This window comes from Mycteria americana, chromosome 8 (assembly GCF_035582795.1).
Source record: "Mycteria americana isolate JAX WOST 10 ecotype Jacksonville Zoo and Gardens chromosome 8, USCA_MyAme_1.0, whole genome shotgun sequence".
Classification (NCBI taxonomy): Eukaryota; Metazoa; Chordata; class Aves; order Ciconiiformes; family Ciconiidae; genus Mycteria; species Mycteria americana.
Window position 1 is genome coordinate 49886294 of NC_134372.1, and position 15060 is coordinate 49901353.

Here is a 15060-nt window from a genome sequence, read left to right on the forward strand (position 1 = left end):
GAAATATAAGTGCCCAAGGGCTGCTTAAGGCTATCATCTGTGAGCAGTTGTTCTCATGAAGAATTCTGATGCTGCCATAACTGGTTATTTTGGAACTATTAGCATGTGCAGTCTAAACACACATGGGTATGTGAGTCTTAAAGGTGTGTATTTTTCAGTCTGCAGTGTCATTCATAAGTTGTTTATTGGAGATTACTCTTTTGTTGTCTACCTGCTCCCACTTCCCATGTAGTAGCAGGGGTGTGAGAAGCGGATCTGTCATGAGATTGTAGAATAATTTTGGTGGAAAGGTGCCTTCGCAGGACACCTGGTGCAACCCCCTGCTCATGCTGATGTGACGTTAGGCAGCCCAGGACCTTCTCCCCCTTGGTTCTGAAGTAAGTCCACAGCTGAAGATTGTACAGCCTCCCTAGGCAACCTGTTCCACTCTGACCACACTCGTTGAAGAATTTTTCCTTGTCTGCAGCTGAAACTGCCTTAGCTGTAACTTTCTTCTGTTTCCTCTTGTCCTTTCTCTGAGCAGCTCTAAGAAGAGTCTGTCTCACACTTCTGTAACTGCCCATTAGATAGTTGCAGACAGCAATTAGATTGCCCCTTAGCCTCCTCTCCTTCAACTGAACAGACCCGGTTCCCTCAGCCTCTCCTTGCACATTGCCTGCCTTTGCAGCAGTGAGCACAGGCAGCAGGAGGGCGTGGGAAGCGTTGCAGCCTGTGCTGCTGAGGAAGCGCTGGTAGGAACAACCTGAGATCTGCAAACCTCTGTCCTTTAGCTTACGGGCAGGAGCGTAGAAAGGGAGTTGCTGACGTAGTAGAGCAGCCTTCTGTTCCCTTCGGATGTCCTCCATCACAGGACGGGACGCCCACCGTGCCCCTGCTGCAGCAGTCCTGTACCTTGAAGGGGCCTGGGCTGATGAATTGCTAGAAGATTCCTACTAGAAGCATTAGGTGCTACCTGGCAGACAGTGTGTTTCTTGCTTACCTGGAAGTGGAAACCCCGAATTTTGTGGTTTCATTGTTAACAATAGAACATCACTGGAACTTGCCGGGGAAAATAATTTGTCAGCGGAAACGGGTATTAATTCACAGTGTTAAAGCTTGGATCGGTGCAAGCCCTAGCACTGAAGTGGCAGGGTTGATGTGGATGCGATTGGCTTCTGCTGCGTGTTTGTGATAGCGTTGTTTGTGCTATCCTTTTACTATTTTCTGGGTAAAGCTTTTAATGTATATAAGTCTTGGGTATATGGTCTCACCTTTCGCATTTCCTGTCTGAGAAAATACATTTGTTTCTTGTCCTCCCTCCCCTTTCTTTTCAATCATCTTTTGTCTGCCAAGCAGTTATCCAAAGAGGAAACTGAGCCCAAAATGGTGAGTGAGCGAGAGACTATGCTGTGCATCTTTGTGGTTCAGACACCACAATGCAGCTCCTCCACTCTGTCTTTAATTAAACTTGGGTTTTTCTGTTGTTGTAGCTGGAAGCAGTGTGCTGACACAACTCACTCTTGTATAGAACAGATTAAAATGTCAATGTTTTAATGTTCTCATCTGTGGGAAAAAGAAAATAGTTGGGTGTTTTATTTATAACTTAGAGACTGTACTATGGAAAAGGTTTACTTGTGCAAGATGGAAAATCACAATTAAAGGTACAGAGTCCCATTTAATATTAAGAGCCTGTAAGGGACTGAAAAGATTGAAAGGATGAAATCTCTTCAGGAAATAGGCTATACTGGTGCATGGCAGTTTAAAACAATTATAAATTTACTGAATTTTTAATTAGTGCCTCTGTTCTGTTTTCTTTGCATTTGTGGCATGGTGTACATGCATGCATCTCTGAGCTAATGTACCAAACCGGTGAACGTGTTTGAGCAGGAAAAGAATGAAGGTACTTGAAAAGAATGGTCAAAAGTCAATGTTGTCCTTGATGCTATATGACCTCCTTCTGGAGAAGGAAGCTGTATTTCCTAGAGAAGAAATGGTCACAGAAGAATAAAATTACAATTCTGTTCATGTCTTCTGCACACTTGCTCCCTTGGCAGTTTGAGAAGCGACAATGAAACTGGTTTGGAGGTGTAGATTATAACTCCACTGTGCAGGAGACAGCGGTTATACAATACGATTCTGTGCAGAAATACGAGCTCGAGCCCTTGGAACAGTGTGGCTCAGCTTGGCTTTGGACAGGCCCGTTAGCCTACATATCAGGAGCCTTGGTCACTCACCACTGCAATGAATCTGTTTGTGGATTAATAGGGGCTTGGTTTTCAGGCTTACCAGTCAAGCCCATTTTGAGATTTCAAAATACTATCTCTGATGGAGAGAACAGAAGTCAAATACAGAAGATAGGAGGGATTGTTCCCTATCTCAATGATCTGTTCATCCTTTTTACATGTGGAAGTGGTGGATTTATTGTAGGGTAACCAGGTAAATGTAGAAGGTTGTCTGCTGGACTGGGGTTAAGCTGGCAGCCGTAATTGCCAACTTTGGAAAAACACTGCTTTTCTTCAGAAAGTGCCTCCCAGACCTTATTTAGAGACTTGCTTCATTTGGGCTCTCCTCTGGGCTAACGTCTGTGGAATCTGTATTTCTCTGGCAGTTGTGTCTCCTTGCATGTAAATTACAGATGCTCACCAATGCCCTCTTGGGTTGGTTTTTTTTTTTTTTACAAAGGGGGAGGAAAAAAAGAAACAATCCATATTAAATAAGGGAAATAAAAAGAGCTCCCACTGAACACATGCTAAAAGAGGAGTGCTGCATGTCTTTTCCCTTTACTTACTTTCTCTCTCTCATTTATTTATTTGAACCCATCTCCTACAGCCTTGCTGCTGTGGGATCAATTTGTTGGCAAGGGTTATTCAAACATTAGCAGAATGCATGTTCTTACTGTTCTTGTTGGATTTGGGTGTTGAAGCCAACAATAACAGCTCTCGTGTGGGAACTGATGCTGGGTATTTGAGTCAAACTGTTCTTGGTGGTCTGTGCTTTACTGCAGTGAAAAAATGTGAGGGGTTTCTTTTCCCATAGTGTTCATTTGTGTTCCCGTCGTTCACTGTTTATACAATCACTGTGCCTGTGGACAGTTGAAATAAATACTTTGAATAAATTCTGTGGCTTTCTTCACTTTCAGCTCTTGCTTTGTGTGTGCTTTTTGTAGGTTTGGGGTTTCTCCCTCTATGGCTTGATTTCTCCATCCTCCAATTGTCATAGGTATGTGTTTTGGGTTTAGTGTTTTGCTTTTTTTTTTTTCCCCCTGAGGTAAAACCTGACTGTGGGGACATTTTCTTGGACAAATAAGCTTCAAGAGCAAACACAGAGTGCCTCTGGAATGCCGCGGGAGCTGGGGGTACATGGTGTTTCAGGCTGAGCTGTGCTGAGGCCAGTAACATCAGGAAGATGCTGCAATCTCAGCCTGGTGCTCCCCTCACTGAAATCAGACTGTGCTTTTCCAGGAAAATGTTGGGCTATTGGAGCATTTAGTGCTGTGCTTTGTAATACCCGTCCAAGTATTCAGTAACCACCACAAATTCCTTGCTGGTTGTGCTTCGTTGCTTAAGTGAAAGTCCAGAATGCAGGGATACTTGTGGGAGCTGAATGGTTTGAAGCTTTCTGTAATTTTTCCTGTTATCCTCAGGGCACTCTGAAAAAATTACCTCTTCGTAGAGTCTTTGGGACATGATGCAGTCCCAGATCAGACATTTCTCTATTAAATAAAAGTATGATAAGCCTAAAAGCATTGAATTTGGTATTTTGAATCTCTAGAGGCCAATCCCAGTGTGTATCTATTTGGGCTAATTTACTGAACTATTTAGTTTCTTCTCCTGCATAACAACCATTCCACCCCCAGCATTACTGAAGTTAGTTTTGCCTCTGTGGCTGCCAGGAATAACTTTACTTTGCATGGATAATTAACTGGATTGAGTAATGGGGGGGGGGGATTTTTATTTCCACACAGTGGTAATAATAAATCTGTTACTACTTTTGGCTCTCCATGCTATTACCATAGTTGGGTATGTCTTAATGAGGAAGTGGCTTCCTTTTACTAAGTTCAAATACCAGCAAGGAGCCTGCCTCTTGAACATGGGTGTGTGAGAGTAGAAGGGCAGAGGGTGTTTTGGTTTGGTTTTTTTTAACTAAGTAATCATTCCTGCACACAAATAGCTTTTTTTTTTTTTTAACTGCAAGCTGTAAATTTCCAGTCTTTGCAACAGGGTAAAACTTGGGATTTCTGATCATGTCAGAATCAAAGCTTTTCTGAGATGGAAATCTTTCAACCCAAACTTTTTTTTTTTTAACCAAAGTATTGAACAGTAGGCTTAATATTTGGCTGCTCAGGAATTCTGAAACTGACCCTTTCCTGTGGGGATATTTGGAGCACCCAGCTCTGTTTTTTCCAAAATGCACAAAATAACTGTAAGGGCATGGGACCTGCTGAGCTTACTGCAGGGATTGTCTCTTGAGGGAAGGAAAAAACCTGAGGCTCAGATACGAAGTTACAAGTAGCTCATGAGTACAATAACTCTTCCTTCTCATGACAGCTTATCTGATACTCTCTTGACCTTTTTCAGAAGTCTCCTCCTCCTTTTCCCGTTGATTTCCATCACCTATGTTCTGTCTTGTGTTCTGGAGCCTTGTTTTCCATTAGCCCGAGAAAGGATGAACTTGCTTTCTTCATAGCCTGTTCGCACTGCTAACAACTGCTGAGGCATTTTTTGTTTGCTTCTGGCTGGGAGGTGTGGCGGGAGAGGCAGCTGAGACTTTCTCAATACCAGAGGAAGGCATTGCGTCATCTCCTGGTGGCTTCAGGAGGGAAACGTTTGGATGATATGCAGCTCACCTCTGTGGTGAGGCTGGTCCAGCTTGTCAGCTCGTGCCTGGTTTGGGGTGCCAAAGATGATCCTTTGGGCAGAGCATGGCCGTATGGCTTAGGAGACCGTAAGTCTGGGGCTCCTGTGTGATCTTGGGCACTTGCAGTCCCAGTGCCTTTTCTGTAAAGTAGGGCTGAGTGTTTTGCCAAATATCCGACATCTCGAATTAATGTATTTTCTAACTTTTGTGTGCATTGCTGCTGTTCTTTTGTGAAAATGTACCAACAGCAGTTTCTCCTAGTTGCCCTTCAGCTGATTCCTGTCATCACCACTGTAGCAGTGAGCCTTGAAGATCCTTGGAAAGGGAAAGTGACATACGTAGTCTGAAGATCAGTTTGAGGAAGCTTTGGCATGAAGGGTGGCACAATGGAAAGCTAAACGCATCTGGGGAAGAAATGGGCAAACTTCTCTGGGGGTAGTGAAAATAAGAGGGGTGGTTTATCTTTGCTTATGCCTGTTAACGTTTCCTTCTGCCAGTCTAGCCTACGTCCTACTAGGAAATTCCCTCTGTGCCTAATCCATCTCTGCTGTTTCTCTTCCATCATCCTCTCGCCATGTAAACCTCCTCACTCGAACCACTGGCCTGTCTGCTCCCGCAAAAATAAAATGCGAAAATGAAGTCGGCTGTATTTAGTAGTTAAATGAGTGGAGTTTTTTAAAGGGGGGGGGAATATGTTAGACTCATAGAATTAGAGTTGCAAAAGTTTAAAGGTTGCAAAACTGATCACTGAATTTAGTAAAAGACAAAAGAAAACTGTTCAAGAAAAGCATTTAAACAATTCTTGGTGAAAAGTGCTCTTTGCCAAAAATAATTTCATTTTATTGAATCATTCAAGTGTTGGGACAGAAAAAAGTCAGAACAGTAGGAACTTATAGAAATCTATGCCTATGCTCTGTTTTTGAAAAAAGAATTTGACTTTATACAGAAATGCTTCAAAACAAGCAATTATTTAACAAAGTTTATTTCAATGTCAAAAAGCAGTTGGTTTGGGTTTGGTTTTTTCAGTTTTTGTTTTTTTGGTGTCCTGAGTTGAAAATTAAAACTAATTTGCAGTTTTACTCAAACAATGGATAATTTCTTAGCACCATATTGAGTATATTGGTAAAGTCTTAATAAATTCCTTTATAGACATTATAGTATGGCTTCAGCTAGGTTTTTTTACAAGAGGGTTGTGACGGAGCAGAGATGGAACATGTTTTTTGAGGTTTCTAGCCCAACGCTTTATGTATTAGAAAAACCTTTCATCTTAGTGCTGTAAGCTGAATTAGATAGAAGTCTTGCACACCAATGCCATGTGTATGACCAAAGAAAATGAATTGGGGTAGGATAGGGAACCCTGAAGTTATTTCTGAACCTTTAATGTTTCATTTTGCAACCTTATTAACCTCTTAGTGTTGTTTGCTCATTTTTTTCAAGCAAAAATCAGAAATTTAAGGTTTTGGCATTTACCCCCTACTCCAGCTGTGTTTAGCCCATTAAGGGTCATGAATAGAATTTTAACCCAGGCCTCTTCTGACTGAGCTTGTAGGCACACCTAAATGTGAAAATGTACAGTTCATCTTCTCTGCAAAGCAGCCACAGTGAGATAAAGGTGATGAAGTGAATGTAAAAGACTCTTCTATTTTAAATGGCTATCATTATAAAACTGGAGAATATTCACTGCAGAGAAAACGAATGAGTGTCAATTCCAGACAAAGTAGTGTGGTCTAGCAACTGCGAGACAGGATGGTGAAGTGCATGGATCTGGTGTAAGAGTCTACAGATGTGTATAGTTAAGGCAAGTCTTCTGCTTGCTGTGTTTTTATCTGGCTTCTGATACAGGCTATAGCTAACTCTGCCTAAATAGCACTTGCTGAAGTGCTTGTGAATGATGTGAAGGATACTTGAGGTCTGCCAGTGTAAGACATAAAGGCTATGTGAGATGCACCGAACAATGAGTATCAGTCCATAGGAATTCTGCTGTTTTCTACCCCAGCTGGAACACGATGTTTTCATGCCAGACGCACCTAAAATTGACAAAGGTGGTGTTGATAATGGAAAAGTTATAAGCAGAAGTTTCTTGGTACCAACTCTGTTATCTGTGCTACTGGTATGTCTAAAACCTATGCCTGCTTTCCATAAGAAAGGAACATAAGAAAAATACTGAATTGATATGAATATTGCAAGTCTAAGCAGTATTTTTAAACCATGTCCTGGGTGTCCATGGAAGGAATAGATGACTAAAGCTGGAATACAACAGACCGTCTGCCTTAAAGTGAGCTGGGAGGAGAAAGTCAATACTGAGGAATGTTTTGAATACTGAAGGTAAGTCACTGTACCTGTGTCTCCAATGTAACACTTCTACTATTCATATTAGTTGAAAATAAAAAATAATGTTAAAAAATTTGGTGTAAGGAGAGGTTAAATCATGGAAGTCGTGTTCTTACTGGATTAAGAAAGCAAATGGGGAAACTAAATTTAAAATGAGGGGAGTGCATGAGAAAATAGAATTTGCTTAAGGAAGATAAGATGTCTGGAGCAGTCTGGGATGGACGGAGCAGGGTTTGTCACTCCTCCCAGCCAGCTTTAAACATGTGTGGTCTGAAATGGTCACGTGGAAAACAGGGTGAATCTGTGGACTCAGTCCATAGCTGTTGTGGCTAGCAAAACACAGAGGCATTCTAGACAAGGTATACTGAAGAGATAATCTTTTTGGTTTAAACATAATATATGCGATTCTTAATTACTTTTAATCTTGTTTCTAATTGGAAATCTGACCTTCCTGACTCTGTATAAATCTGTGTTTTATTTTTAACCATTAAGCTATCTTGGGTCGGAGATGAGTACAGATAGCAGTGACAAACTTGGGATACTTGTATCTTTTTGGAGATAATAAATACAAATAAATCTGTAGACACCCCAAGGAGAAACTTGCATCCTGAGATAAAGGGGACTTGTAGCTTGCAAAGTGTCTCATGTCAAGCTCCAGAAATCAGTCCAAAATCTGATACTACTATGTGCAAGATTGAAGACCACAAATCAGCACCCTTTCTGTATGGGGTAGGCATCACAGGAACACCTTCCAGCTCTGGTCGCTCCCTTCAAGTGTCACAACACTTCAGTTTGCTCATGTTTTGCAGGTACTGGAAGACTTCCAGGCTACAGCTTACAAGCTAGCTCTATATCCTCTAGTCAGTGGGGATGACTTGCGTTTGTTTTCATAGGCAGAATCTGGCAATTTCAGACATGTAGAATGGTTGCACTGTTAGCTCTAGCTGGTCGCCTCCCAGTGATGGGGGAAGATAAAGCAAAGAGTGCATGTGTGATTTCTTCTGCAGACTCATGGAGGGTTTTGTTGCATCTACAGTACTTGCAGCAGATAGTTGTCCCTCCATGACTTGCCTATTAAACAGAATAGTTTGGGGCACTTAGTCATTTGGTCTGGGTCCTCTCTTTCATGCAGTATTGCTCCTTTTCATGACTGCATCCCTTACAGTGTATTTTACACGGTGATAGTATTCAGCTTTGCCTCATCATTGTTGTGAGCTGGCTGCTAAAATGAAAGTGTTACTTGGTGACAGTATGAGATTGTATGAGAACTAGACAACCCTGGGATAATGCTGGTAGATTGGAAGAAGCTTATACCAGGATCTTGCAGGGAGCAGGACAAGCTGCTTGTAACATAAGTTCCTAATTTATTTTTTTGTTGGTTTTTATTCTGCTTCTGGGTACTTAACAGCTATGGCATGTGTGCTGGTTTCCCATCTGCTCAAAATGAGACAAATGGAACTGTATAGTTGCTTTCATATGTAGATCCCAGTTCAGTTACTCACTTCAGGACTAGACAATTGAAAAGAGCTGTAGATTGACCAACATCTTGAGGCCATCTGAAGAACATCTGGAAACTGAGGCGAAGTTGGAACATGACAGCCCAATTATTTCAGAGTTGAATTTGACGCACCCTGGTTTTCTTCACATAGAACTCTAGGGAATACTCCATACGCTTCTTTAGCGTTTGTGGGAGCATTGGTACACACCTTTGTCTTTAGCAATCCTGTCTAGGCTTATTCAGGGAAAGGGTTGATTTTTTTAAATAAAAAAAAAAAAGCTGGCTCCCTTGTCTATGCTATTCTTTCTGTGTTTTCAGTGTTGATCTAACTGGTTGCGAAACCTGTTAAAATGTTGAACTTAACATAATCCAACAGTACAGAGTCCTTTTCCTTTCTGAGTGTCTTCATCCATTCACGTAGTTTCCAGGTGGGCTGCAGCGTGGTGTCATTGAGGTACAAAGCCCTAAATATGGGAGATGTCGTACAATGCCAGGTTTCAGTCTTTATCTGCCTGTCACTATAATTCAGATGTGGGTGTGCTTAGGAGTGGGGATAGGAAATACAGCTAGTAATTCCCTTTTTGTAGGGGTGGAAAAATAGTGAGATTTGGCCCTGCAATGAAAATGTTACTATCTGGGGTTACTTTAGATCCTTAATTATGGCTAAGCTGGTACAAGAGTTAAGGGAGGAGTACTGGAGAACTTGCCTGTTTGCTTCCTTTGTTAGGAAACTGGCTCTGTTATTACATTTCCTACCAAAGGAAACAAACTATGTGTCAGGGATGCAATTAAAAACAACAACAAGGACAGCAAACACCAACAAAATGACAAATGCTTTCCCTGAATTACTTTCCAAGAAATTAAAGAGAAAACACTTTGCTTATAATACAGAGCCTTCCAACTAACCAAACTACCAGTTGGAAAACTTTCCATCGATAGATTCAGCCTTTGACAATGAAAAGCAGTTTGTTGTTCTTCTTTGCACTTTTCCTGCATAAACCTCCTCTGAAGAAAGGAGCTACTTGCCAGCAGTGTGCCCAGGTGGCCAAGAAGGCCAACAGCATCCTGGCTTGTGTCAGAAATAGCATGGCCAGCAGGACTAGGGCAGTGATCGTGCCCCTGTACTCGGCACTGGTGAGGCCGCACCTCGAATGCTGTGTTCAGTGTTGGGCCCCCCACTCCAAGAGAGACATTGAGGGGCTGGAGCGTGTCCAGAGAAGGGCAACGGAGCTGGGGAAGGGTCTGGAGCACAAGGCTGATGGGGAGCGGCTGAGGGACCTGGGGTTGTTCAGCCTGGAGAAAAGGAGGCTGAGGGGAGACCTCATCGCTCTCTACAACTGCCTGAAAGGAGGCTGTAGAGAGGTGGGGTCGGTCTCTTCTCCTAGGTAACAAGTGATAGGATGAGAGGAAATGGCCTCAAGTTGCACCAGGGGAGGTTTAGGTTGGATATTGGGAAAAATGTCTTCACTGAAAGGGTTGTCCAGCATTGGAACAGGCTGCCCAGGGGAGTGGTGGAGTCCCCATCCCTGGGGGTACTTAAAAGCCGTGTAGATGTGGTGCTTAGGGACAGGGTTTAGTGGTGGGCTTGGCAGTGCTGGGTTAACGGTTGGACTTGATGATCTTAGGGTCTTTTCCCACCTAAACGATTCTATGATTCTATTCTGTATATTTTTCCAAAGTGCCTGCTACAGGTGTACCACGTTCTCCCATCTTTGTTACTACTAATCTTTAAGAATACAGTTTAAAATGTTCTTAATATATTAACAAAGAATAGGAAAAGGATGCATTTTTTTTTAAATAAAAATTTAGAACTGATTGCGTTTAGGAAAACCAAGACTAAAACTGAGCAGTACTGTTGCCCCTATTGTGTCTCTGCACAGGTGAAGAATAGAAGTGTGCTTAGCACTAGCAGGTCTGCAGTGTAGATGGGTTTAGCATGTATGGATGATATATCACCAAGTTTAGGGCTAAGGCTGTGAAAATTGGACCACAAGGTCTATCAATACTACAGTCTGTCAAGAGGTAGACCTGGAGAACGGTGGTAGCAGTCTGAAATGAGTTAAATGTCTCTAATTTCAGGCTGCAGATGTAGCATGTCATGTGCATTTGTATATTAAACTTTCCTGTAAGTGGGGGAGAAAAGCAAATATGAACTGATAAACTAAACAAATCTCTGAACACTTCTAATCAAATCCACTGTGCTGATTTCTGGGGGTTTTGAATAGCATAAGATCTAAAAGTTCTGCTGGTTTTCTTAGGGTCTGCATAAGCTTGTAATGTCATGACCAAAAGGTGTGTTTTAGGATGAGTGAAGTAAAGATGATAATCCAACGTTTAATGATGTTTGGTGAGCAGTGCAGTGTGTCCCTTCAACAAAATTGCATTTAAAGTGTGAGAGCGCTTTGATTTATCTTTTTTAATTATATTTTTTAGGAGAAATCCTCTTTATACTATGAAATAAAGTAGTTGAAAAAACCCCTCTGTTACAATGTATACAGTACTAAAAGCAGGTAAAAATCTGTATCTGTGTAATTAAAAATGGAGAACAGTGTCTCTTCACGCTCTCTTTTTCTGATTGTACATCCTTACAAATTCTGGAACAAAACAGATTTGCAAAACCCTATTCATTCAAGTTAAGTCTCCTAATACTCTTGCTTTTCTGACTTCTCTGCCTCATTTTAGTCATCATCCAAAGATCACAGGTTGATAATCTGCTGACACTAAAACACTCTAATGCCTTCTGTTATTTTTATATACTTATTTACATGTATACATGTAACCTGAGGATTTTTTAAAACTTCTTGACACTGGAGGGTGATTCAAAGAGGATGACAGTAGACAATTACAGAACTGTTTTCATGTCCTGGATGCTGTAAAAGAATGAACAGGAGAAGTCACAGCTGTGACATAACTGGGTAGTTCTTGATGTTCTGCTTTGACTAGATGTTCCTAGATGACACTGTCAGAGTGGCTCATGCAGTATATGCAAAATATGAGGGTCCAAAGGCCAGTTCTAAAACATTCTTAGTCTAGCTAAAAATGTGGATGCTTGCTGAAGATTGGCTAACTGACCTCAAGAGATTAACTTCTTTATTCATTGTAGCTTAATGCTGTACAGGGGACAGGTACTTCATCTTTTCATTTAGGACCAATTCAGACCTGAATGCCACTTTCTTGCAAGCTTCTGCTTTCTCACAGTGGCTTTTGTTTTCCAACAGTGGCTCATGTCTTGCTGTCAACTAGGCATGCTGACTCTTTTACAAAAGGCCAATTCTAGATGAGACTAATACCCTGTAGGATGTTCTGAGATTCGGCAGATTGGTGTCCTTTGCTGCCGCTCTGTGCTGTAGAGGAACATGACCTAATTATTTAGAAGCAGTGTAGCCTGCAACTCCATTTAACTGTACCATCCTCTTTATCAACCTGACAATATTTAAAAGGAGATTGCCAACCTTCAGATGAGCACAGGAGAGAAGTACTTGTGTCGACCTGCTGCTAGTGGAGGAAGGGCTGGTCTGTGGCCTCCCGTAAGGGCTCAACCCACATCAATCTATGGACCCGCATGAAATCCACCACCCCAGGGTGTTAAGGGAAGTGGCTGACATTGGTGCAAGGCCACTGTCCATAATCTTTGAAAAGTGATGGAAATGAGGGGATATCCCTGATGACTGGAAGAGGGCAAATGTCACGCCCATCTGCACAAAGAGCATCCAGGAAACTACGGGCCCATTAGTCTTACTTCAGTCCCTGGGAAAGTAATGGAACAAGTCTGCTTAGAAACTACTGCAAGCCAAATGAAGCAGGTGATTGGGAAAAGGCAATGCAGATTTACCAAAGGTAAATCATACCAGACTGACCTGGTCACCTTCTACAACAAGGTGACACTTTCTGTTGACATGAGGAGAGCAGTGGATGTTGTTTACCTGGCCTTCAGCAAAGTGTTCAACACTGTTTCCCACAGTTTCCTCCTGGCAAAGTACAGACTGGATGGGTGGGAAACTGGCTAACAGGCCACGCTCAGAGGGTGGTGATCAGTGCTTTTTATTCAGGCTGGCATCACATCACAAGTGGGGTCCCCTGGGGATCGATACTGGGCCCTACGCTGTTAAACATCTTCATAAATGATCTGGACGATGTGATTGAAAACACCTTCCCCAAGTTTGCTGATGACACCAAAGTGGGTGGTGAGGTGGACACATCAGAAGGGAGAGCCATCTTACAGAGAGACCTGGATGGGCTGGAAGAGTGGCCTAGCAAGAACTGTATGAAGTTTAACAAAGACAAGTGCAAAGTCCTGCACCTGGGACGACATAACCAAAGAGCCCCGTACAGGTTGGGATCTGTGTGGCTGAGGAGCAGCCTTGCTGAAAGGGACCTGGGGTCCTGGTGGACACCAAGCTGTGCATGAGTCAGCAATGTGCTGCTGCAGCAAGAAAGGCAAATCAGATCCTGCGCTGCATCTGCTGGGGCATTACTAGCAGAGATAGAGACATGATCATCCCGCTCGACTCAGTGCTTGTTGGGCATCACCTGGAGTACTGTGTCCAGTTCTGGTCCCCACAATTCAAGATGTGGGCAGACTGGAGAGGGTGCAAAGGAGGGCCACAAAGATGATCAAAGGGCTGAAGAACCTGCCCTATGAGGAAAGACCAAAGGAGTTAGGTCTTTTCTCCCTGGAGAAGGGAAGGCTCGGGGGGACCTTATCACAGCTTTCCAGTACTTAAAGGGCATCTACAAAGAAGACAGAGGTTTGTTCTTCACAAGGAGAGGACAAGGGGCAACAGGTACAAGTTGCTCTGGGAGAGGTCTCACCTTGATATAAGAAAGACATTTTTTTTACAGTGAGAACAATCAGTCACTGGAACTGCCTCCCCAGGGGTGTGGTGAAGTCCCCATCGCTGGAGGTTTTCAAGATGCAACTGAACAGGTTGCTAGATAATCTCATCTAGGCTCCTTTTCCCATGAGAGGATGGACCAAGTGATCTTTCTGACATCCCTTACAACCTGGGCTATTCTAAGATTCTCCATAGTCAAAGGAATAATCAGACTGTTTAGAGGCTGGTAGAAGATGTATGAAAGCATGTTCATAGGAAGTGGGGGAGGTAAAAAACAGGATCTTCTCGTAATTGGAATGCGCTCTCTCTTTTTCATGGCAAAGCAAGTCAGGCCTCTGTGGACTTTCTAAACCGAATGAATTACGGTCTCGAATAGTAATGCAGTATCGCTAATTATTTCATTGCTGACCACAGCTGTTGGCAGTAAGGCTAGCATTGTCATTTCACTTCTGATATATTTTTGAGGCATTTTGCTTATTAAATTAGTTGACTCTTTTCATGTACTGTTCAAACTATAATCTTGAATTAATGAATTTGGGAACATGGAAAGTGCCAGGGTTAAGGTCTGTGAGCTTATGTTCCTTTTTGCTTTGTGCTGGTGAGGACACATACCAGATCATTAAAAATAGTTGTTTAGATGACTTTTCTGTATTAATTCTGAGGCCTGAAATAGACTGGGTGTAAGTGCACGTAGCCTAGGGGCTTCTTCAAACTGTCTGCTTTGCCAAAATATAAGCCTGAATGGAACAGCAATCTGTTCTCTGGTACCACTGTTTCCAGTTGTTTGGCCCTAACCTGAATCTAACAGAGTGAAGATCTGAGTTAAGGAAGGAGGACTGGAAAACTTTGAGCCATTTGAAGATTTTTGAGAATCTATGAGAAGATCTTGATTTCCACCACCCCTACCCCCAGCAACTTTTTGTGCCTTGCAGTGCTTAAGTAGCAATGTGGTTCAAACGAGGAGTGAAATGTGTGGTCCATCGACTACTAATGCAGTGGCAAATTTAGGGTGATGTTAAACTGTGGAAGATGGATCATTTGGGGTTGCCTTCTCTTGAGTTATCACAAGGTTGCCCTGACTCAAGTCCTAACTCCACAAAAATTTTTAATTAGAAAGACATACTTCTGAGATAGCAGCTGACCCACTGCCACTCAAGACAGCTTCAGGGCCAGCTGCTAACACTGCCGCTCTGTAGACTGGGTTCCAGCTAACTTCAGTGCTGATGTTAGTCCTCTAAATCTTTTTCTTAATTGCTTTTCTCTGTAGAGAAATTCCAGCTGAGCACATGCTCTCACGTCACTGGCGAAGAATTTACTGTGGGCCTGACTCTCTGCCCTACAAATAAACATGAGATAGATATGCTCAAGCCTAGCAGCGAAATCACTGTGTGAGACACCTCTGTGGTCAGCCATTAGGGTGGTATTCTCCAGAGTGCTGCTCTCCGAAAATAAGCCAACTCAAAAGAAATAACTTGACTGATCTGTATAGTCTAGGCACTTTTGAAACAAAGACCAGCTTTATGGAGGAATGGTTGGTTAGGCTGCTTGGATAAAATACTG

The 15060-nt window shown here is 42.5% G+C and overlaps 1 protein-coding gene across 1 annotated transcript in view; it reads left to right on the forward strand.

The window, feature by feature from the left end:
* The window catches only part of LOC142414145 (uncharacterized), a 126146-nt gene that overhangs the window by 10597 nt on the left and 100489 nt on the right, over window positions 1-15060 (forward strand). Inside the window, exons 4-7 of the mRNA XM_075511047.1 lie at window positions 668-731; window positions 1336-1365; window positions 3146-3198; window positions 7127-7161. Of these exons, the coding sequence (XP_075367162.1) occupies window positions 668-731; window positions 1336-1365; window positions 3146-3198; window positions 7127-7161 (182 nt within the window). The remainder of the gene's footprint in view (window positions 1-667; window positions 732-1335; window positions 1366-3145; window positions 3199-7126; window positions 7162-15060) is intronic.